This window comes from Odocoileus virginianus, chromosome 3 (genome assembly GCF_023699985.2).
Source record: "Odocoileus virginianus isolate 20LAN1187 ecotype Illinois chromosome 3, Ovbor_1.2, whole genome shotgun sequence".
Taxonomy (NCBI): domain Eukaryota; kingdom Metazoa; phylum Chordata; class Mammalia; order Artiodactyla; family Cervidae; genus Odocoileus; species Odocoileus virginianus.
Genome location: NC_069676.1, coordinates 56,202,358 through 56,226,393, shown reverse-complemented (window position 1 = coordinate 56,226,393; position 24,036 = coordinate 56,202,358). Strand labels below are relative to the sequence as shown.

Genomic DNA, 24,036 nt, shown 5'->3' with positions numbered 1-24,036 from the left:
AGTTAGCTCATGGAAGGAGTCCCAGTCATTTCCAATCAGCTTTAGCTTAGAACAACTTCAGGTCAGATGTTTTTAAGGCAGTAGATTAAAAAAACACGCTGTTGTTGGGCAGTATGTTAAGTTGTGTTTCCTGATATTGTTACTGCAAAAATAATGAAAATTACCCTTAAGAAGCTTCATCGTTGTCCCTGATGTATAAGGCAGAATATATGAAAGTACACTTTGTAGCTAAGGATTTGCCATGCTCGGGGAAGCTGTCTTTGGTTATGGCATTAAGCTTTGCTTAAAAACAGCTTTGAGACTTGGTCCTCAACTGTTGTCCAGAAGACATAGAGCCCTCAGTCTGAGGAAGAGGATAATATGACCTCCTTTCCCAGGGAGGATACTGCTGTGGGTCCCTACCTTGTGTCAGATACAGGCTTATCCTCTGAGCTTATGGCAAATGATTTTAAGGTATTAACTCAGTATTTGTGGATAAGACCCTGTCTAGTAGCAAAGAATTCCTCCAAGTGTAATAGAGATTGAGCTAATCAGGAAAGCCAAGGTTCTTAGTCACAGCAGGTAGCAGGAGCTATCCGGGTGTTCGAAGTACTTCCAGCCATTATCTCGGATGCCAGCTCTCTGTCTGACCTCTTCCCTCTATCTGCCACCAAGCATTGTCTTTTTGGCTTTGAGTTTATCTAACACCTGCTGTCAGGCAGTTGGCTAACCACCAACCAACCCCCAGCCTGTCACATCTGCATCCAAACAGTAGCCAGGGCAGCCTGCACAGTGCTGTTTCCTGGGTCTGTGACCTGCCCCAGCTCTGTCCCAAGCTGCCAGGACCAAATATGTTTGAATTTAAGAAAGGTAAGGCTGATCAGTTAGCATGGTCTTCTACATGTCTTGTCTGGGCAAAGGAAGGGATGTGTGATTTTTTTTCTGCTGATACTTTCACAATACCAACCTCTTGGGTTCGTGGTGGGTAAAAAGTAAAATGATGTATGTCAAAGGCTTTATAAGATCATGGTCTACAGTACAAATGTAAGGGAAAATCTCTATATAAAAATGTAGATTCAGCTGGGCAAGGTCTTACATTAACACTCAAGCCAGTAAAAATTCAAACAGCTAGAGGTCACAGGAAAACTATTCAGCAAGGCTGACATGGACAAGGGACAGGGAATAAGATCTTTAAAACATTTTATAAAGTTTATGAAAATATAAATTTTTATTTTATACTAATATTTTAAATTTCATCTTAACATTTCTGCAATGTGTAATTTTAATCTCATCCCCCATGTTTAAGTGTAATGAAGCGCAAAAAAAGTGTTTGTAAGATTATATCTTCTTCTGAAATTTTTATAAGGAAAGTTTTTTTCCCCTAGAATTGCTTACTATTTCAGACATGTCTATAACTTACCTATACATTGCACTCCCAAAATTTGCTCATTAAACTCATTAAGGGTTATATCCAAGAAAAACAATATTGTTACTCACATTTAAAAGGATGTAAGAGTAATTACAGTAATTAAAAGGAGTAAGGGTAATATAAGAGTAAAAATTTTTAATTAAGTAATTATTAAGGTCTAACATATATTTGTAGTATTAGTTATTTATAGTAGTTTGTATTATCCTATGTGTAATCTCAGCCCCACACAAATACTGTCAACTATTGAACTGTGGAAGCTCAGAGCCATGGAGCTTCTCAGCTCCTCTTGCACTCGGAAACACCCTGGCTCCTACTGTTTGAGTAGCCATACCATATATGAGTTATTGAAATTGAAACTTTTCATAGAATAGACATAGTACTTGTTATGGTAACCCTTAGGAGAGGCTTGATTGTGAAGGATATTAAAAGCATGTCATCAGGCTAATGAAGGGCTAGAGAGAACCAGTTGAAGGAAGAAAAAGATGTGGGTCCATGTCACTGTGAAATCATGTAGTTAATGTTTGACTAGCACAATACTGGAGAAGGAAATGGCAACCCACTCCAGTACTCTTGCCTGGGAAATCCCATGGATGTAGGAGCCTGGTAGGCTACAGTCCATGGGATTGCGAAGAATCGGACAGGACTGAGCGACTTCACTTTCACTTTTCCCTTTCATGCATTGGAGAAGGAAATGGCAACCCACTCCAGTATTCTTGCCTGGAGAATCCCAGGGATGGTGGGGCCTTGTGGGCTGCTGTCTCTGGGATCGCCCAGAGTCAGACACGACTGAAGCGACTTAGCAGCAGCAGCACAATACTGTCTAATAGTTCATGAGCACCATGCCAGGTGCGATGAGCAATATGATCATGTCTCACCATAGCTAGCTGAGGGAAATGCTGTTTTTATCTCCATGGCAGATGAGGAAACTGTGGTATAGGGATGTCTGAGGTTGTGAGGCTTCTAAGTAATGAAGTTGTGATTAGAATTCTGAACATTTGACTCTCAACCACCATTGTTTGGCTAATGGTCAGTAAAGTAAAAACTACTAGATGAATAAGTCATAGTTCCTTCCCACAAGAGTAATTTATCTGGAAATACACTATCTAAGTGTATGTACAGTTGTATTTAACAAGACACAGTAAAGGCTATCACAAAGGCAGTTTATATTGTCAAGTAAATTATAGAGGCAGAAAGGGCTATGTTTGTTTAAAAGAGGGAAAGGGAATATCATGTTGAGATGTCCAGAGATGGCTGAAAAGAGGAAGTGGCCTACCCAACTACATTCTCAAAGATTCCTCATCACGGACATACCATAGGAAGTTAGCTAAAGAAGAGGGAAGAAGGGCAAAGAGGGTATGGTCTGTGCTTTTTCATCCTTTTGATGAATTATTCCCTGATAGCTCAGTTGGTAAAGAATCCGCCTGCAATGCAGGAGACCCTGGTGCGATTCCTGGGTCGGGAAGATCCACTGGAGAAGGGTTAGGCTACCCACTCCAATATTCTTGGGCTCCCCTTGTGGCTCAGCTGGTAAAGAATTTGCCTGCAATGTGGGAGATGTGGGTTTGATCCCTGGGTTGGGACGATCCCCTGGAGAAGGAAAAAGAAATTGTTTTAATCAGCTTGCCCTTAACAATTCTGACTCCAGGATCCTGGCTGGCTTCTTGCCTCATGAAAAAGTGAAATTTGATGTCTTGTTGAGGGAAGAAGTGGGCAGAGGTAGGAGAGCCTTTTAGAACCTGGTGTCTTGAAGGTATGAAGGAATATTTGGATGGGGTTTCCTCGTGTGGAGATTGGAGTATCTCTGGGAAATATAAGAAAGCCATACGTGGCTTTTCTTTCTTGGAATGGGACCCAGAGCTCAAGATGAGCTTCATTCCTTGCCTGATCCAGAATCTACTAGGGGCTAGTCGGATGGGGATGGGGATGGGGATGGGGATGGGGAATAGGTTGCTCTAGCCTTTAGAAAGGAGGCTCTGTGATCAAGATGCTCACTTTAAATGTGTGTGGTTCTGTCTCAGAGGGCCTTGAGGTGAGATCATGGTTTTCCCTCTTTTTTTTTTTTTTCCCCACAAAACCATTTTAACTTTACTCAACATTATGTAACAATCAACACGACTTCCAGTGTTTTCTCAGTCTTCTCTTGGTTAAGTCTTTCTCCTTGAACTGTTTTCAAAGGTCATAGATCTGAACCCCCCCATCCCTCTTACTAACCAGATTATTGTGGTCACATTCAAGCCTGCTTCCAAGCCTCAGGTTCCACATTAGGAAATGAGAGTTAATAGTGTCTACTTCACAAGATTGGCTTGAATATTATGTGCAACATTATATACGGAGATGTTGTATTGGGAATATTACATGGGATGATTCATGTATGGAATACAAGACGAGGCCTAGCTAGTGATGAGGAAGAGGAAGGGGAAGGAAAGAGGGTGGCTTTCTGTACATAGCTTGGCCACAGTACCATAAAAGATAATTTAGAATACTTGGCTTTGGTTCTGCCTCACTTGCTAACTACCGGGTGCCCTTGGACAGGTAACTTTCCTCTCGGTGCCTGTTTTCTGACTTGGTTAATTAAGATAGCAACCTACAGTGTAAACCTCCCAAGCATTTCTATGACTCAAATGAGATTCTAGCTATAAAAGTGCTTTTCAGAGGTACAGCATGGTATAACCGTGTTGTGCAATAATTATGCTCCCTTCCTTACCCTCCCCTAAAGGCACTTTGATTCTAGCAGAATGTTCAGCTGGGCTAAGATCACCTGTACACTAACCTCTGCGTTTTTTGTTTTTTTCCCAACTTCTGTGACTGTTTTCTGTTTCAACTAACAGTGGCTGCTCCTCTGTCTCCAGCTTTTTCCTGCTCTTCTGCAGTAGACCGGTTCCTGTATAGCTCTGAACGTACTCTGTAAGCCTGTCACTGTCTGTGCTGTGAGTATACCTGCATCTGTCCATTCACTGCTTCTCACGAAAGGTCCTTGGTTTCTTTTACCCTTCTGCCCTCACTGGGCCATGCTGAGTCCAGTGGGCCCGTCACATATCATGGACACGCCACAGTTGTTGGTTGAAGCCTGTGCAGAGGTCCTTCTGGACCTTGACTGCTGTTGACCTGGAGGTCAAAGATTCACACGGTTTGAGAGCTTTATTTTATTTTCTGTTACTTAATTTTAAATATTGTTTTGGGCTTCTTCCCTTTTCTGGGTGCACAGTCTTCTCAAGCCCTCTAGGAGATGAGCACTTGATCGAGCTGAATTCCACCAGTGTTAGCCGTGGTCCTCGGAGGCTTTTTCCAGGCCCCAGTTCATCCTGTGTCTCCTTGACTGTAAGTGGTGAACTCCATCTTTCTCAAACAAATGATTGGGACTAAATTTTTTTTCTTTCAGTTTTTAAAAAATCTTTTTGTTTTGAAACATTTTCGTATCTGTAGAAGAATAATAGAGGGACGTCCCTGGTGGTCCCGTGGTTAAGAAACCGCGTTGCAATGCGGTAGTGTGCATGAGTGCATACTCAGTCATGTCCGACTCTTTGCAACCCCATGAACTATAGCCTTCCAGGCTCCTCTGTCCATGGGATTTTCCAGGCAGGAATACTGAAGTGTAGGAGATGCGGGTTTGATCCCTGGTCACAGAACTGAGGTGCCACATGCTGCAGAGCAACTCAGGTCACGTCTAGAGAGTCTGTGTGCCACTGTGAAAGATCCTGCATGACACAACCAAGATCCCGCGTGGCACAACTAAGACCCAGCGCAGTCACTTAAATAAGTTACTTGAAACGAATAGTACAGTGATAGTACATAGTATGCATATATACCTTGCACGCAGCTTCCCCTCATGCTAACAGTTTAAATAACCATGGGACATTCATCAAAAGCTAGAAAATTAACATTTATCCAGTACTATTAAGTGAAACACAGACTTTATTTGGATTCCGCTAGTAGCAAATCAGATTTTGAGTAACTTTGTTCGAAGTCATTATTTTGAATTTCCATTATTAAGTTATTTTACACTACAGTAACGGCCTTGAGGGATGTTTGAAATATTTTCTTCCGCCCTGTATGGTCCCAGTTGGTTCTGCTGTGTTGATTTTTGTAGACCTTCTTATGTTTCTGTTCCCTCTGCACATGTCACCTCTCCTTGTTTCCTGTAATCAGTTTATCTACAGTAGCATTATATATTTCCCTTTTCATCTTAGTTTCCAGTCTTTGCTCTTCTGTGTGTAGAAGGACGGAGCTTTCTAGAGTTGCATGCAAACTAAGTTTACATATTCTCTGAGTGAAAAATGAGGAGGACTACAAGGAAAGTCCACACCTTTGGGACAACTACTCTGATTACTGAGACCTTTGAAAAGAACAAACAAACCAAAGGTGTAGGTTTCTGGATAATTAAGGTCACTGCACACTGACCTTTGGATAAATGAAGTGTTGCTAGTAAAAGATTCACAGGAACACATACATACTGATGTCCCCCTGGTGGTTCATTTTCTCTTGATGCCTTAGGTTTTCCTGAATTAATGGCTAGCAGTGAAAAGTCCTGTCTCCACATGTACTGTTGTTTTCTTTTCCCTCCATCCCCATTCTTTCTTTGACTCCTTGAGACCTCCTGTATTAGCCTGTTCAGTCTTCCATAACAAAATATCATAGACCAGTAACTTAAACACCAGACATTTATTTCTCACAATTTTGGAAGCTGGGGAGTCCAAGATTCAGGTGGAATCAAATTTGGTTCCCAGTGAGAATCCTCTTCCTATCTTACAGATAGATATCTTGTCACTGTCCTCACATGGCAGAGAGAGAGAGACAGTGTGGAGGTGGGGGGGGTGGAGAGAGAGGACTCGGTTTTTCTTCCTCTTCTTATAAGCGTACTAATCCCACCATGGATGCCCTACCCTCATGACCTCTTCTAAACCTAATTACCTCCCAAAGGTTCCACTTCCAAATACCATCATATTTGGGTTTAGACCTTATCATATGAATTTTTGAAAAAATAAAAACATTCAGTTTATAATACATTTCCATCCTGTACCAGCTGAGAGATATTCCTTTTTTAATCTTCATACTCCTAGCTTTTTTGCCAGGGAGTGTCCATGGAAGTGACCGAACCCATGATGTGAGTTTTGTGTTTCTCAGTATCCTCCTCATGGAAGGATTGAATGACACAATGCCCATGATCCCTGTATTCCATGTCTAAAATGACTTCCCACATTCTACCACATCCAAATCCTACACACCCTTTAAGATCCATTCGATGCCATCTCCTTCCAGAGCCTTCTACACCACCCATGAGCATTTATAATCTGTAGGAACACAAATTATCTGCTAATGTGAGGTGTCTGATTGGACATATGTCTGGCCTCCTGACATGAAATACCCACAGCCAGAAATACTCTCAGCCTGGTTTTTTCCCAAAGAGGAATGCGTGGAGGGGATTACATCTCTGGAAGATATGGCATAGTACAGGAAAGAATAGAAAGTACTGTCACTACTGCAGAGATAACCTGAGTGGTGAACACACAGGGCTACTATGAAGATCAGTGGGAGAATAGTTGCCAACATACTTTGTAATCAGTATAAATTCCAGGCAATGTGGGGGTGGGTTGTCTCATTCTGTAAACCAGTCAGTAAACATTTCTATATATTCTATGATATTCTGCACTATATATTGTGAGCTACGTAGCAAGTATTAAAAAGAATAAGGCTGGGAAGGTACTAATAGCAAGAAGGGCTTGAGATTCTACCATGCCTGGGTTTGAATCCTGGCTTTGCCAGAAGGCAATGGCACCCCACTCCAGTACTCTTGCCTGGAAAATCCCACAGATGGAGGAGCCTGGTAGGCTGTAATCCATGGGGTCGCGAAGAGTTGGACACGACTGAGCAACTTCACTTCACTTTTGCCATTGCTAGTTGAGTAACCTCTGGCAAATCTTAACCTTCCTGAGCTTCAGTGTTCTCATCTGTGAAATGGAAATATATAAAATAACAGTGCTAACATCGAAAGACTCATTGTTATTATTAAATGCAATAACATTTTAAAGTATGCAGTGCAGGGTCTGGTACAGAGGGCTGAAAAATTGATTCTTCTTTTAATAAGATGCCAGCTCTGCCTTCCAGGAGTGTCAGGAGGCCAGACATATGTCCAATCAGACACCTCACATTAGCAGATAATTGTGTTCCTACAGATAATAAATGCTCATGGGTGGTGTAGAAGGCTTCTGAAAGTAGGTGGCATTGAATGGATCTTAAAGAGTGGGTAGAATTTGAATGTGGTAGAATGTGGAAGTCAGTGTAGACATGAAATACAGGGATTGTGGGCATTGTGTCATTCAGAATACTTTGGCCTGTGAGTGCTAGAATTCCTAACTAAAATTAACTTTAAAAATAAGATTATTTATCCATTTACATGATAAAAAGCTTGGTTTGGTAGAGTTTGGTAGTTTTAGGATTGGTTATTTCAGTGATTCAATAGCACTGTGAAGGACCCAGATGCTTTTCCTCTGCTCTTTTCAGCCTGTTAGCTTTCATTCTAAATGATACTTTTGTGATCACAAACTAGCTGCAATAGTTCCAAACATTGCATCTTCCTCACATAATCATAACCAAGTGCTAGAAGATAAGGTAGACTCTTATTGTACTTGTCTTTTATTCAGGAGGAAAACATTTTCCATCCCCCTAGCAGACCTTCAAGTCTTGTTAATCAGAAGATCACAGGCCAAGCCCTTAGCTGTAATGCACCTGGTATTTTTGCCTATACTAGGAGACAGGTTCTGTTAGAAAGAAAAAAAGAATGTGTGAGCCTTTGCTGTAAATAACTCACAATGTTTACTATAGACTGTAAGCCCATTTATCCTTACTGGAGAAAAACACAGGGAGATTTGTTGAAAAGATACAGAGATGTTTCATGGATCCCCAGAACAGCAAACTCACTGGCCTTCCTGGTGACAAATGAGGAACATGGGTACTTTTAGGGATGAAGTTCCTCTTTCCAGCTCTCTGAGGCCATAATCTATTTCTGCTTTTTCATTGCATATCAGCTTTATTCTTTTCTCTTTCTAGATCACCTTTCTTTGTTTCTATGAACACGAGTCAAACCTGGCTCCTCTAGGCAGCCCTTCCCATTCTCAACACTAAGACCTTGATAATAATCTCCACGTTCCCCAGTCACATATTTCCTGGAGATAGAAGCAGACTTAACTTTGGATTCTGCTATGACCTGGAGGTGGACTTCCCTATAGCTCAGATGGTAAAGAATCTGCCTGCAATGCAGGAGACCCAGGTTCGATCCCTGGGTCAGGAATATCCCCTGAAAAGGAAACGGCAATTCAATCCAGTATTCTTGCCTGGAGAATCTCATGGACAGAGGAGCTTGGTGAGCTATAGTCCGTGGGGTCATGGCTAAGTGACTAATGCATGACCAGGAGGTAGAGCCTCCTGCAGGGGTGGGGACTGGTCCTTAGATTAGGGAAGAAATGGCTGGAGACCACAGCCACACCTCCAGCCACAGCTGTGTGCTGTGGTTAAGAAGCACATGTAAGAAATCGTGAGCCTGTGATAGCGTGGGGTGGGGAGACCAAGAGAGGAACACAGTTAAAGGAAACACTTCCTGTTTTGGAGTAGTTATAAATTCCTGTGTAAAAACAAACAGCTGAATTATAGGTGTGGATTTTAATCCCAGCTCCACTGATAATCAAAGAGAGGACCTGAGGCCAGGGTCCCTTAGCGAGAATATGTTTTCTAATGACAGAAATAAGCTAGTGCAGAGGGGAACAACCAGGGAGCCAGGGGAGAATAGGAACCCTGGTCTATGAGGAATCCTGAAGGACTTGGAGGTGTTTCTCCTGGAGAAGGAAAATCACAGGTGATTGAGAGCTCCATCATTAATGACTGGCACCCCTTTAGGTCTGCAGGCTAAATTCAGCCCGGACACCCTTCTCAATCGGTGGGGCCACTGAGCGTGTCCTGCTCACCATCCTCTACAAGGTCCTTCTCTCTCCTCCCACTTACTGCCCCTACTTGTTCTTATGACCTGTCTTGTCTCTTCCTGAGGAGCGAGCCTCCACACTGGTCTCAGTGTCCTCATTGTCCCTGTTATTTCCCACAGTGCAGCCTGTATTCATTTCATTCTCCTTTACCTCAAGATTCAGCCCAACTTCCTTACCCTCAGTCATGGAGCCTCAACTTCCTCTAAGCCTCATCTCCCAGCAACCTCATCCCTACCATGTAGGATGCTTTTAGAACAATCACCACTCCACAAACTAGGGATGCCACTCTAAGTTCTTTCCTGCCTCCGCACTTCACCTAGCCCGTGCCAAACCTTGAAAGCCCTCATCGTCCCCATGTCCAGGGCACCACCAGGTCCTGTGAGCCCTACCTTCAAGGTAGAACCTGAATCTGACGACTTCCCAACACCTTCACTGCTACCATCCCAAATCTCTGAGTCACTGATATCTCATCCAACCATCTCATCCTCTGTTGTCCCCTTCTCCTCCTGCCTTTAGTCTTTCCCCACATCAGGGTATTTTCAAATGAGTCAGTTCTTCCCATCAGGTAGCCAAAGTATTGGAGTTTCAGCTTCAGCATCAGTCCTTCCAATGAATATTCAGGACTGATTTCCTTTAGGATTGACTGGTTGGATCTCCTTTCAGTCCAAGGGACTCTCAAACGTCTTCTCCAACACCACAGTTCAAAAGCATCAATTCTTTATAGGTGCTTAGCTTTCTTTATAGTCCAGCTCTCACATCCATACATGACTACTAGAAAAACCATAACTTTGACTAGACAGACCTTTGTTGGCAAAGTAATGTCTGTGCTTTTTAATATGCCGTCTAGGTTGGTCATAACTTTTCTTCCAAGGAGCAAGCATCTTTTAATTTCATGGCAGTGATTTTGGAGCCCCCCAAAATAAAGTCTCTCACTATTTCCACTGTTTCCCCATCTATTTGCCATGAAGTGATGGGACCAGATGTCTGACATCTCTAGACACCTTAAAAATCACCTGTGATATATATGTATAATTGACTCACTTTACCGTACACCTGAAACTAACACAACATTTTAAATTAAGTATTCCCTATTAAAAATTAGGAAATAGAATAAAAATAAAGAGTGCCAGTCCACACTGCCTACTCCCCCAACATAAGCATAGCAACAATGTTAAAGCCAGCATGTTGCTTTTGTGCTCAGTGGCTCAGTCGTGTCAGACTCTGTGGCCCCATGGGCTATAACATGCCAGGCACCTCTGTCCATGGAACTTTCCAGGCAAAAAATGGAGCGAGTTGCCATTTTCTATTCCAGGGGATCTTCCTGACCCTGGGATAAAACCAATGTCTCCTGCGTTGGCAGGTGGAATCTTTACCACCTGGGAAGCCCCTAAAATCAGCATGTGCATGTGTGCAAAGTTGCTTCAGTATATACCATCTTAAAAAAAAAAAAAAAGAAAGAAAATCACCTGTGACAGGCAAAATAGTGTCCGAAGAGGTTCGCATCCTATTCCTCAAAACCGATCAATCTATTACCTTAGATGGCTAAGGGACTTTGTAGATGTGATTAAGGTATGGTAGTGAGATGGGGAGGAGATTTTCCTGGATTATCTGGATGGGCCCACTGTAATCACAAGCATCCTTATAAGGAGACAGGAGGATCAGGGTCAGAGGAAGAGATGTGATGGAGGAACCAGATGTCAGAGCAATGAGGCCCCAAAGCAAGGAATGAAGGCAGCCTCTAGATGCTGGAAAAGGTGAGGAATGGCGTTCTCTCCTGGGATCTCCAGAAAGAGTGCAGCTCCACCCAGAACCTTGACTTTAGCCCACTGACACCCATTTTGAACTTCTGACCTCCAGAACTGGAAGATAATAAATTTGCATTCTTTTCAGCTAGTAAGTTTGTAGTAATTTATTATAGAAGCAATAGGAAGCTAACTCCTGATTTGCCTCTGGCCCCCACTGCAACCCCACCTCTGCCCACTCTACACATCACAGCTAGAATGGTCTTCCAAATCATAAAGTCCTCATGAGCCCACTCTCATTCCCTTGGCCAGCTTCCCACTGCTCTGAGGATGAGCAAAACGACCTTTAGCAAGGGGAGCCTTTGGGCCTTCACCCTCCTGGAATGCTGCGCACCCTGTTCCGCTGTCACACCTGCCCTCAGGATTGTGGTCCTCTATTCTTGCTGGCCCTTAGCCAACATCTTCCTCCTCTTTGCCTGTTTAACCCTTACCCATCTTTCAGCTCTCATCTCCCTCCCTTCCTCAGTCATGCTCCCCTGACACACCAACCTTGGCCACCTCCCCTGTGACGTGTTCTCACAGCACCGCCGAGAGCCTCTCATCCCTAACTTCTCAGGCTGGCTATTTTCCATCTCACTGTGGGTCTCCCACACGGCCCTGCCAGCTCCTCGTGGACAGGAACTATAGGTTTTCCTCACTGCCCTGTTACCTTCAGGGCATGACACAGTGGTAAGCACTCATAATATGTTTTAAAATAAATAAGTGGCCGAATGAATAAATACCTAAGAATTTGAAAATTTCATTTTCCTCTGAACATCAAAAAGCACCCAATATGAGATCTTTGTTTCCAGGTGATGGTGCTCTGGCTTCCATGAAACTTTGCTTTAGGGTTGAATCTCTTTAAACTCATGCATCTTGCATTTTAATTAAATCATCTTCTTGCAAGTGCCCCCATATGAACACTACCATGGGGGGGGGGGGGCACAGTGTAATAAAGTCTAATCATTTCCTTATAATACTAGGTTGGGCAGGCAAAGGGGGCTATTATCATATGACTAATTACTGCATCCAGGCTGCCCTAAGTGTGATGCTAATTGCTCAGTGAATGAATTGTAGACTCAGGTAATTACCAAACCTAATGTGGCTTCAGTCATGTTTGAGTAAATTAATGCAGAGAGGGAAAGCAATCCAGCTTGAAGGGAGCTGCTTCCTGCCTTCCTGTTGCTTAGGAGACAGCAGTTGGGTTTTTTTCATCTGGACTCAGAGCTGTCCAGGTACACTCACACATCTGGGGTCTGCTTTCCACAGCTCAGCTGCAAGATTGCAGCTCTTTCATCAAACAGATCTTATACCAAACCAACCCGGAGACTTTTGTCACTCAGGACAACCTCTCTCTGGGGCTGTTTCTTTATCTGTAAATCCATCTTCAAGGTTTCCTTCAGCAGCCCTATGATCAATGACTAAGTGGACAAATATCTGATTAAAGAATGGATTTCTGCAAATCAGCCATCAAGTACTGGGTTCAGGTCTTACTTCTATCATCAAATAGCAACAGTTCTCATAAACACTTATGGAGTGCTTACTAGCTGACTGGCGCTGTTCTAGTAAGCATTTTATGTGTGTTATTTCATTGAATGCCCACAGCGACTCAGAACATTTTGAGTAAATCACAGTGCTAGAGGTAGGATTAAACTTAGGCATTCTGACTCAAAAGCCTATATTCTTAACTACCTCATACATAACTACTTCTATGACCTTGGGAGTGTCACATATTTTGCACCTTGGTTTCCTTACCAGTGAATATTTCTGCACCCACTACATGTCCAGCCTTTTGTGAAGGTCTTTATAGATGTTGATTTTATCACAACAAAGCTGTGAGGTAGGTAGAACTAAGCTACTTGATCAGGTAACACATCTAGTAAATGGTAGAGTCAGGATCTGAATGCTGTTTTGCAGTATCATGTGCTTTCATGGACCCTTGTTGGAGGAATGCTGCCCAAAGTTAGTCACTGTCACCACATCAGGCGGACCTGAACTCACAAGGCAGTATGAGTTCATAAGATAGCTTACCATATCATTCCAAATCTGCTCAGGTTACTTATTTACTATCAAAGTGAAAATACCAAATTAAAAATAAGTCTCACGAGATTTGGAGAAACCTCTGCAGGTCAGACAACCATGTAAGAAACACCGCCCTCTCCTAGAGTCCTATCGAGGAAATCTCAGACTGACCTCTCCTTTCTGGGTGTATCACCTACGATGGTGACAGGACCATCCAAATGTTGTAACAGGGAACATGCCCATGTGTAATGGGAGCTTCTGTCTTTCCACTGAACTCTGGAGCCTCCACTTGTTATTCCTAAATAACTCACTCATTAGCACATGAGAAACAGATACTCAGGAGAGACATGTTAAAGGCTGCTGTGGAGGTGTGCCTGATTCCATGGCAGCGTATCTTTTTATTAAATATGAAAAGATGCCTCAAACAGGACACCCTCTTCATGTGGACTTGATTGATTGCCAGTGAGCATGGCTTATTGGCCATGAAAAGGGCAAAGGTTTGGGAATATGTTTTGAGGTTAAGAGTGTGGGTGTCATAGACACTGTGGCCTTAAATAAATTGCTTGACTTCACTGAGTCTTAGTTTTCTCATCTGTAAAATAGGTCCTAGTATAGTTGCTACTTGGGTTCCAAAGCCACTGTGGATGATGACTGCGGCCACAAAATTAAGAGACGCTTGCTCCTTGGAAGGAAAGCTATAACAAACCTAGACAGTGTTTTACAAAGCAGAGACATCACTTTGCCAGCAAAAGTCTGAATAGTCAAAGCTATGATGTTTCCAGTTGTCATGTATGCGTGTGAGAGTTAGACGATAAAGAAGGCTGAGCGCCAAAGAACTGATGCTTTCAAACTGCAGTGCTGGAGAAGATTCTTGAGGGTCCCTTGGACAGCAAGGAGATCAAACTAGTCAGTCCTAAAGGAAATCAACCCTGAATATTCATTGGAAGGACTGATGCTGAAGCTCCAATACTTTGGCCACCTGATGCGAAGAGTCAACTCATTGAAAAAGACCCTGATGCTGGGAAAGATTGAAGGCAGTTGAAGAAGGGGATGACAAAGGATGAGATGGTTAGATAGCATCACCGACTCAATGGATGGGAATTTGAGCAAACAGGTGGGCATCTGACTGTGGTCCTGGTCAGGCTCTGCTGCTCACTTACCACAGTGCTCATTACTCACTCAGATGCACCGTTTCACTTTTTTCTCCATATAATGTTGGTCTTATTGCCTACCTTACCTGGCCTGAAAAGCTACTTATGAAGTCATGGGTGGGAAAATCAATTAGTGTTGCTTTGGTGCCCATGCTTGCCAAATGAGAGTTTGTGTTTCTGATAAGGGAGAAAGAACAAGATCTGGGAGCCTTCAGTATCTTGAATTCTTTTAAGTTTTGCCTGTAAAGGAAATAAAGCAGGAAAATATTTTTAAGCCTAGAATTATATATGCTGTCATTATTATATACTCACATCTAAATGAGATATTGAGGGAAAGGAGTAAATAATTTTAGCTTCAATATTTTGAGATTCTGTTTTGTGTCAGACTCTGTGCTCCTGTTTTTCATACATAATATAATTTGGTCCATACACCAGTACTGTGAGGTATCTCTGTCACTCTGTCACACTGGAGGAAAATGAGGCATCGTGACATTGACTAACTTGCTAAATATCACAAAGCTGGTAAGTGGTAGAGCCTGGTTTGGGAAAAAGGTCTGCTGACTCAAGTCATAGTTTTTATCACTATGCTGCACAACACAACCTCTACTTGGTGAGATAAGGTCAGGGAAACCCCACCACACATGAAAGAGCCTGAGAACAGTTGTAAAGGCTAGATCTTCTGCTAGGATTAAGTATAACAGCAAACTACTCCTTCACTCAGATTATTGCTGTAACCTCCTGAATCCCTGTGCTCATGTCAACTCCATTCCATCTACTCTTCATAGAGCAACCAGAAAGAGCCAGCTAAGAAGTCATTCCGATTATGTCAGGGCACTGCTCAAACCTCTCACATGTAGTGAAAGTCAAAGCCTTACAGGAACCTGCAAGCCGTGGCCCCTCCACCTCCACACTCTGGCCCCAGCTACCTCACTGACCTCAACTTTCAACTCCTTCCACTCTTCCCCTCACTCTTTCTGCCTTGAAACCCAGGATCCTTGCTTTTCTTCAGACCTTCCAGACAGAAACTAACCTCAGGACCTTTGCACCTGCTGTTCTACCTGGAATGTTCTTCTCCCTGATACACACCTGTCTCCATGGTTTATTATATTTCATAGGATCTAGTCAGAAGACAGAAACCACACCAGCTATTTAAGCAATATTTTAATGTATGGAGGTAGCAACTGTAAGAAGCAACTGCTCCCTCTAGGGCTGAGAGAAAAAAAGGAGTAACCAAAAAACAGAAACAAAAACCTGGAAACTTAGAGAGATCCCACAGAGCAGAAACTTGGACCTCTGAGGAAAAGGAGGCACTACCTCTGAGGGGCTGTTATGAAGCTGGTTATGTAAGAGTTGGAAAAACTGTAAAAAAGACTTTCTGCTGCTACTGCAAGGCAGCGCTGCTGCTGAGGAAGCATGGGTGGGGTGATGCTCACGAGGAGCTGAGTAGGTAGGAAGCTCGCAGGAGGAGCAAGGCTCTTCTCTTCCACCCAGGCTTCCAGGCCTCGCTGCAGGAGCCCGAGGGAAGCCAGCTCACAAGCCAGGATTTGCTTTGCAGAACCACAAAGCCAAGCTTAGAAGAGTGGTATTGAGGCTGAGAGATTATGACTTTATGGCTGGAACGCTGACCACCCTAAAGCCTTTACTCACATATCTCACTGGGACTGTCCTGGCCACCCTCATGAAGACTGTGTGATCCAACCCTTTGTATAACTCTTTCCACTTCATTTTTCTCCTCAACACTCGCCTAGCAGGTACTTGTGGTTCTTCAGGTCATAGCTCTGCTGCTCACCTCTCTGTTGGCACCATTGCAGTGACACTTCTGTCACTGAGCAGACTCATGCCCTTCATCTTGTGTTTCTCAGCCAACACCTGCTTCTGTCTAGCTAGGAGGACATTTTATTCTAGATCAGGGCACATGGACATTTTGGGCCAGTTAATTCTTTGTTGTGGGAGTCTGCGCCATGTACTAAACAATATTTAGCAGCATTCTTGATCTCTACCCACTAGATACTATTAGCATCACCCCTGCCATGACACGCAAAAGTGCCTCCAAATTGTTTCTGTTGAGACTCACTGTTCTAAATTTATAGCTGGTCCATGGCTTGTGTGTGAACCAGTTAAACATATGGGTGTTGGCATCAAATAGACCAGGTTTGATAGGTTGTATCTTCACATATTACCTGTACTCCTTTGAGCAAGTCACTGAGGCTATGTGTAATTTGGCTTAAATGAAAAATAGACATAATCTTATTTCATGGGGTTGTTGTGCAGATTATATAGAGTGGAGAGAGTTTAGTACAGTACCTGGTATATACCAATCAGTCAACACAAGTCAACAATAAATTAATATAATTCAAAGGAAAGCATCAGTATAATTCTCGAGAAACCACCATCAAGTTGGTTGTCAACACATGATGCCGAGTAACTTGTGTGTGTTTGTTTTACTGAATGAACTTGACACTGGCCATGAGAATGAGACGTAATAGCCCTTCTAAACTGTAGAAATGTCAAAAGAATCACTGTCAGATGCTGTAAACTGGATTACTGATGACAAGACCCACTTGCGATTAAGACTGATTTAAATAACATATTGAGTGCAAGTATGTGATACTGCAGAAAAATTATAATAAATGCTAGTCAAATGGTAAAGTTCACTCTGATGCTGTTGGATCCGCCTAATTGAGTTACTGTCCCAAGTGTCACCAGAAGAAATCCAACTAACAAATACAGCTACATTGTCTTTCAGGCTCTGAGTGGTTTATGAGTCTCAGTTCAGAATCTGGGTATTGCTGAGCCCAGAACCATCCCTGCTAAGATATTTATAACAGACACTGCCTGAAGCGGTACGTAGGGTCCATTTTGATGAGTAACACAAGAACTCCAGGTTTTGTTGCAGGGAAATAAATCTGAGTACCAATGCCAGTTCTGCCCCTCACTCTATATAACCCTGGACCTGTCCTTTCCTCCGGGACTTCAGTTAAAAGGAGCAGTTCAGATGCTGTTCTTTGGGCTTCCCTCTTGATGAAGTGCCAGCCCCACCTCGCCAAGCTCTCAGAAGCCGGCAGGGAAAAGACGTCAAGAGACATGGGAGTGCTCTCTTTGGTGTACTTGAAGAATGCCTGTCAGACTCTCAAGCTTTCTTTCCTTCCTCCTTAGGTACACGGTTCTGCACAGTGGACACCAGGAACTCGAGAAACTGCCCATACACAATGACCCAGAATCCCTGGAATCATGCTTCTGATTGAGGACATGGCTCACAACTAAGCCATTCATTCCCATTCATGTCTGCATGAACAGGACACCCTGGCATCTCTCCTGACCCTCATCACCACGTGAGAGGCATGGGCCGTGGGGCCAAGGGCCCAGGGAAGGCACATGGATGACAGGGTTGGACGGAACCCAAGGGCAGAGCGTGGAGGACCTCAGAGCTGAGAAGAGGCTTCAGGTGCCGTCAGATGCAGGCTCCCAGCCCACACAGAAGCGGCGTCCTCCATTGCGTCCTGGAGGCTGGTCAGTCTCTGCTTGTATACCTCCAGGGACAGGAGCTCACTCCCTCCTAACACAGATCCTTCTATTGTGGAGAAGATTTAGTTATAAGGAAGCTCTTTCCTTTGTTGGGACACAGATTTGTCTCTGCTTTAGTTTGCATCTGGGACCAAGCAATTGGCCCCCTTCTTCCACTGAGAGCTCTTAAATATTGGAAGACCATGATCTGCTCCCTACCCACCTTTTAAAGTCTTCTCTCTGAACTCAATGACGCCAACTTCCTCTCCATTCTGGCCGTCTTCTGGATGTGCATTGGTGGGTGAATTAATTAAGGCTCTCACAAAAAGATTAAGTTGATGTCAGTGCCAAGATATCTGTCCAGAAGCACTGAATTTTCTCAAGTGAAGCATCAGTGTTTTTTGGTTCATAGACTTGAACATTTTTCTTTTTTTCTTGAGGATAGACTTTGGAAACTGCTTAGGTTTTGGTTTGGATCCATTATCAAAAGTCCTCTTTATAGCTGGTCTGATGTATGTATGTATGTGTGTGTGTGTTTAAAGATATTTTCTCATTGGCAGACTTGCTGTGAGGTCATTCGAAATAAATCTTGATTCACTCCCCTTCCATGACAGTGGGAAAAGGACTTACCCCTTTACCAAGAATGTTGACTGAGAATTGTCCTACACTTCAGATTTTGGGAGGGATACTCAGTTGCTCCTATAAGCCCCTTTTAGGGGCTTAGTTTCTTGGAAACTTCATTGGCCTCCTTCCCGTGAATTTCCTGGGCTACCATTTTCCAACATCTCTTTAGGTATCTCATTTCCTCCAAGCTCCTAAGGAGATGCTTTCCTGATGTCAAAGCCAACACCAAATGACTTTATGTTGGGGTGAATTATCCCCTCAGCTGGAGACTCTATGGTTTTTCAGTTGCCTCTCTTTTTATTGCTGATAAAAACCCTACTGAGAGTGTTCACTCCTGGTCGTTATGGGGAAGCCTAGGGAAGGGGCAACGTGGTGGGTAGTTGGGAGTGTATAGAATGTGAACTACCAGATAAAGAAGTACCAGAAGTTTCTAACCTCACCAGTTCTCCTTGCCCTTTTACTTGGTCTGTTGTCCCCACTTTCCTTCCTAAGTGATCCCAGAAGCCACAGTTGCCTCCTTATCAGCCATTTCATCCACGAGGGAAGGACCTGTCAGTCCCCAGATTGTGGGAGGATGGTCAGACTCGACATAAGACCTGGGTGAACTACACCCTGATTTTAGCACCCAAAGCCCCACGTTCTAGGAAACTTTTCAATCTCACATAAACTAGGCTGAATGGTCATCCCGTTGATGGGAACCTCCCTGTGCTGAGGGTTAATATGCCTCCTCAGAAATGCATTTCCTTTATTTTCACTTTTTCATGGAAAAGGCAGAGATAAGTGAATTTGGGAGTCCAGACTTTTCTGCATGCTATCTAAATGTGGTCTTTGTTCTCAAAGGATAAAGGACTTGTTAGGGAAAGACTAAGACAATCCTTGCTTTGAGGCAGCTGGTACACTTTAATGTCTCCCAAAGTAAATAATTACTACTATATAATACATGTGTAATACATGCGTATACAAATACAGTAGGATTTCTTCCCTATGAAATGTTTCTTTTCCCAGGAATGTAGAAAGCATACCTGCTTATGCAAAATATTATTTCTCTGTGGTAGTCTCCCATATTAAGTAGCAACTGAACTCATCAGAGATCCAAAGATTACAACATAGATGGGAAAATGAGACTTTACCATGTCATGGGTCCGTATCTTCTGGACTCTCTGGATATGCTTATGTGGGCCAGCCCGTGAGTGGTGTCTGGAGAGGTCACATGCACCCTGGGTCAGGGAAAGAACAGCAATTGCAGGAACAGGAGCCCTTGCCGTTGTCAGGAAGATGGTCCCTTTTGTAGAGAGACTCTCACAAGCATCTTTTGCCATCTCTTTGGAGGAGGGCTGGGAGGATGTGGGTGATGCGCCAGATGCTCACATTGGAGCCTCACAAAACAGAAGCAGAGTTGCTCTATCTGGACAGCTGCTGGCGTGGCATCATTTAAATCTCTGGCTTCTGGGAATCTAGGTAATACGGCATGTGTGTGGAAGAGTCAGAAGGAGAAGAACTGGAGCTTTTCAAGGAAGAAGTATTTTGCTGTCTTCTCTGAGGTCATCCTTTTCCAGAAAGCTTGCAACATCATGAAGGGATGCTCCCAGGGAGGGCACACGACCCCAGCCACATCTGCTAGATTAGCCTTGACAGCCAGGCTGCCCCATGCCTGGGATAAAGGGGGTTCACCTGTGCTGCTCTGCACCCTGACTCTCCAGCCCACAGGGCTGTCCAGGCAGAAGCCCTGACACTCCCCATCCAGCTCATGATCAGCAGCTAGGAAGCAAAAATGATAAAAAGCCAACTTCAGTTAACACTCAAGTATGTGTCTGCAAAAAAATCCTTTCTGAGACTTCACCTTTCACCTCACCATTTCCTCTTCATGCTGCTAACTTGCTCTGTGCTGTAGCAAATTGCTGTCTAGCTGGGGCTTGGGGGGTGGGCATGGGGGGTGGATGAGGGAGGGAAAGGGGGTGGTCTGCTGGGGAGTGGCTATAACTAAATTTCTTTGCTAGTGTCTTCAAGTAAGAAACAAAATAATGTATTCTTGGTGCCTTGCTGTCCATCCGTTTTTCTCTTTGGTGTTCTACCTCTCTTTGGTGAGAGATCAATATTGCTTTTCTCTTTTTCTGTATGACTCTGGTTACTGTAATAGCTAGTCGAGAGCGGGGGGTGGGGGAAGACTAATGCACTTACCTCTTCTCCATCCAATCTAGAAAACTGAGGCCGAATATTTGATTTGAATGTGAACAAATCAGGGATGGATTTGAAGGCTCGAGTTTGAGACACCGTGTCACTTTGGGCCTTCCTTAACCAGCGCTTGCCTCACTTATTTCATTTACAAAATGGAGACAATCTCTGAGCTGGTAGGATTGTTAAGTGTTCTAACATGTCACCCAAGGATTTTTATCAAACATGTGTCCTGCCTGTACTGTTATTTATTTAATATTTTTATTTAAGTCAGTTCAAGTTTTTACTCACATAGATTTATTTTAGAAAGAAACATTCTATCGGTACCCCCAAACAGAAAATCAGTATTGCCATAAATAGAAAGCAGCCACAGAGAGAAATAAATGAAAACAAAACATGGTTAATAAGTTTTAATAGAGCCTGCTCTCTGCTTTCCAGTTTGAAAGGGAAACAGTGAGTATCAGAGAGTTGTTAGGGCACCCACCTCCCATGAGGTATCTTTAAGCTAAGAAGAGTTGAAAGGGGACTTACCTGAGAAGAACTTCCAAACTTTGAGTTAATGTGGTTTCATGACAAGCTGCATTCCTACATTTTGGCAACATAGAAGGGAAGGAAAACTGCTTATATTTTTAACTACTGTTATCTTAGGTTCAGATTAGGTTTCTCCTTTCCATTTGTTTTTCAGCTCACCCTGGAACATGTCTTAGGTAATAATAAAATGATAACAATAATAGTAATGTATCAATAATAAGAGAAGGAGCATCTAATGAGCTCCTTTCTGCTAGGCACTGTGGTAAGTGCTTTACATGGATCATCTATAACCCTCATAAAATCCTTACAAGATAACTACCAGAGTTTGCCCTGCTTTCCAGATAAGCACATCTCTCTCCACTGAGAGATCTGGTGACGAGTCCAAGGGAACAGACCTGGGAACTGTGGATTTGGAATGGGAATGCTGGCAGCCAGTCTGACTCTAAACCCCACGGCCCTACATGCGTGCGACAGTTCCTTATTGGGACTGTCCGACTCCACATGCCCATGTTGGACCCTGTTCCAGGAGAGTGCGGTGAACAAGCCGAGGCTGGCCCCATCCTCATGCTTCCTGAGAATGTCCCTTCCATGTAGGCCTGGGACCTGGAGAGGAGCTAGGGACAGGTCTATTCCAGAGTGAAACTCTGCCACACACTTGCTGTATCTTCTGCTCCCTTTCACTTTCTGAGCCTCAATTTCCATCTTTAAACATTGCAGGGATTCAGACTGAAGATTAATCAGAAGGAAAAACCTTTCCCTACTGATGTCTCATAGTCTTCTTGTATTCAGCAGCCAGGAGTCACTGAATAACCAGCAAAGGACCTTGGGGATCAGGTGTGTGAGCCAAAGAGGTTAGTCTTTTATGTTTCTGACCGTCAGCAGGAGTGGCCCCCCAGCAGGAGTGGCCCCAGTGGAAGGCAGCCTGACTTCCTCACATTTCTAGTTGGAGCCTGAAACATGACAAAGACAGGTTCCCATTTGTCCCATCAGCTCAGCACTGCAGGCCCTTCACAGCTTCTCCGCACTTTCACAGCGGGGTGTCTGAGCCTCTCCCAGCAGCTTGGGGAAAGGGATTCATTTTCTAGAAAAGGAAGTAGACTTTGTCACGGAAATTGATTTGCCAAAGAACACAGCAGAAGCATAGAAATGGGGCATAAATGGGGGCTGAAAACATGCCAGGACATTCCATCCTAGCTGAGTGCTTCTTCCTCCTCTTCTTAACATTTATTTCTAATTATGCAAATTATACATTTAAGACTACATAAATGATGGGTTATACAGATAATGTATTTATGCGTGCCATCCCCATCTAATAATAATAAAATAATAAAGATCTAATAAGTCAAAGTAATCAAATAATAAAGATACCACAAAATTCCACTTGACACCAACTCAGTTCCACTCCCCTCACAAGAAGCTACTGCCTTCCTTATCTGACTTATATAATTTAAGAACATATTCCTTGTATTTGTATGTGTCAAAATGTACATATACAAATGCATGGTTTTGGTTTCTTGTTATATATAAATAAGATGATGCAGTGTATAACTGCAACTTACCTTTGCTAAGGTATAACTTCATGTCACATCAATATATGATTCCTCATTCTTTTTAGTTGCTGTGTGTATCTCATAGGATAGACATTGTCTAGTTTGCAGTGTTGTTTATATTCTTACTGCATCTCACATCTGAGTGTGGCATTTGAGGCTTGCATCAGAAAATCAGCAGCCTCTCTTCTTCTGGGGCTGTGTTAACATATGAAGATCAAGAAATTGTTTCAAGTTTAAGTGGCAGCAGGAACTCTGATAGGGCCGCTTCCCTGGGTGGGGGTGGAGGGTGGGGATGGGGCTCACTCTCAGATGGGCCTCACGTGGTCTCCTCTCTCCCTCTGAGGATCTAAGCCACTTTGCTCAGCTGCATGGGCTTTAGTCAGATTGCTTCCACCACTTGTTAGCAGTGTGTTTGTAAGCAAGATATTAAACCTATTAAACGCTAGTTTCCCCAGAAATAAAGTCGGGAACTAATGATCATATATATTTTAAAGTGTTGGTATAAGGATATACATGAAAAGCACTTGGTAAAACATTTTAAAAACGATTTCATCATATCATTGTTATTGTTTAGTCGCTAAGTCACATCAAACTCTTTCACGACCCCATGGACTGTAGCCTGCCAGGCTCCTCTGCCCATGGGATTTTCGCAGACAAGAATGCTGGAGTGGGTCACCACTTCCTCCTCCAGGGGATCTTTCCGACCCAGGGATCAAGCCTGTGTCTCCTGCATTGGCAGGTGGAGACACTGGGTCACCAGGGATGCCCTCTTGGTATCATTGCTTCCTCGTAATGGCCTCACCAGTTCTCACTCTGCTTCCTATCATCCCGGGATCTGGTCTAAGGAACAGAAGGTTATAGTATGATTAGGTTAAAAAAAAAAAAAGACAACCCTTTCACAATAAAGGGAATTATGGTGGAAGCAATACTACCTCCACTTGCATCACATTGTCCCGTTTACTGAAGGCTCTCATTGGACCTTCACAATTGCCGTGTGGCATGGGTGTTACTCCTTTCTACATGAGGAAACTGAGGCTTCAATCTCAGGGTTTTGACCATCTGCAGCACCCAGCAGTCATCTGATGGATCAGAATATGAGCCCGGGTTTTCTGATTCCAATACGAAGTTCCTGGAAGAACTGTGGCGTCAGCTATTATTTGGAGATTGTTAGGACTCACACATCTGGCCTGATTCTCTAAAAGTGACATTAATTCAGTAATCCATCCATGAAACTTTTCTTAAGGTCTTTAAAATATCTGCCAGACACGGCACCAAGAACTGGTTACACACAACTGAATGGACCAACAGGACAACTCAGCTCTC

At 43.4% G+C, this 24,036-nt stretch overlaps 1 protein-coding gene across 2 annotated transcripts in view; it reads left to right on the top strand.

Moving 5' to 3' along the window:
- The window catches only part of HTR4 (5-hydroxytryptamine receptor 4), a 183,062-nt gene extending 164,618 nt beyond the window's left edge, over positions 1 to 18,444 (top strand). For both annotated transcript variants that reach the window (XM_070465614.1, XM_070465611.1), the window contains one exon: positions 17,489 to 18,444. In XM_070465614.1, coding sequence (XP_070321715.1) covers positions 17,489 to 17,573 — 85 coding nt within the window. In that variant the 3' untranslated portion in view covers positions 17,574 to 18,444. The remainder of the gene's footprint in view (positions 1 to 17,488) is intronic.
- The last annotated feature ends 5,592 nt before the right edge of the window (positions 18,445 to 24,036 follow it).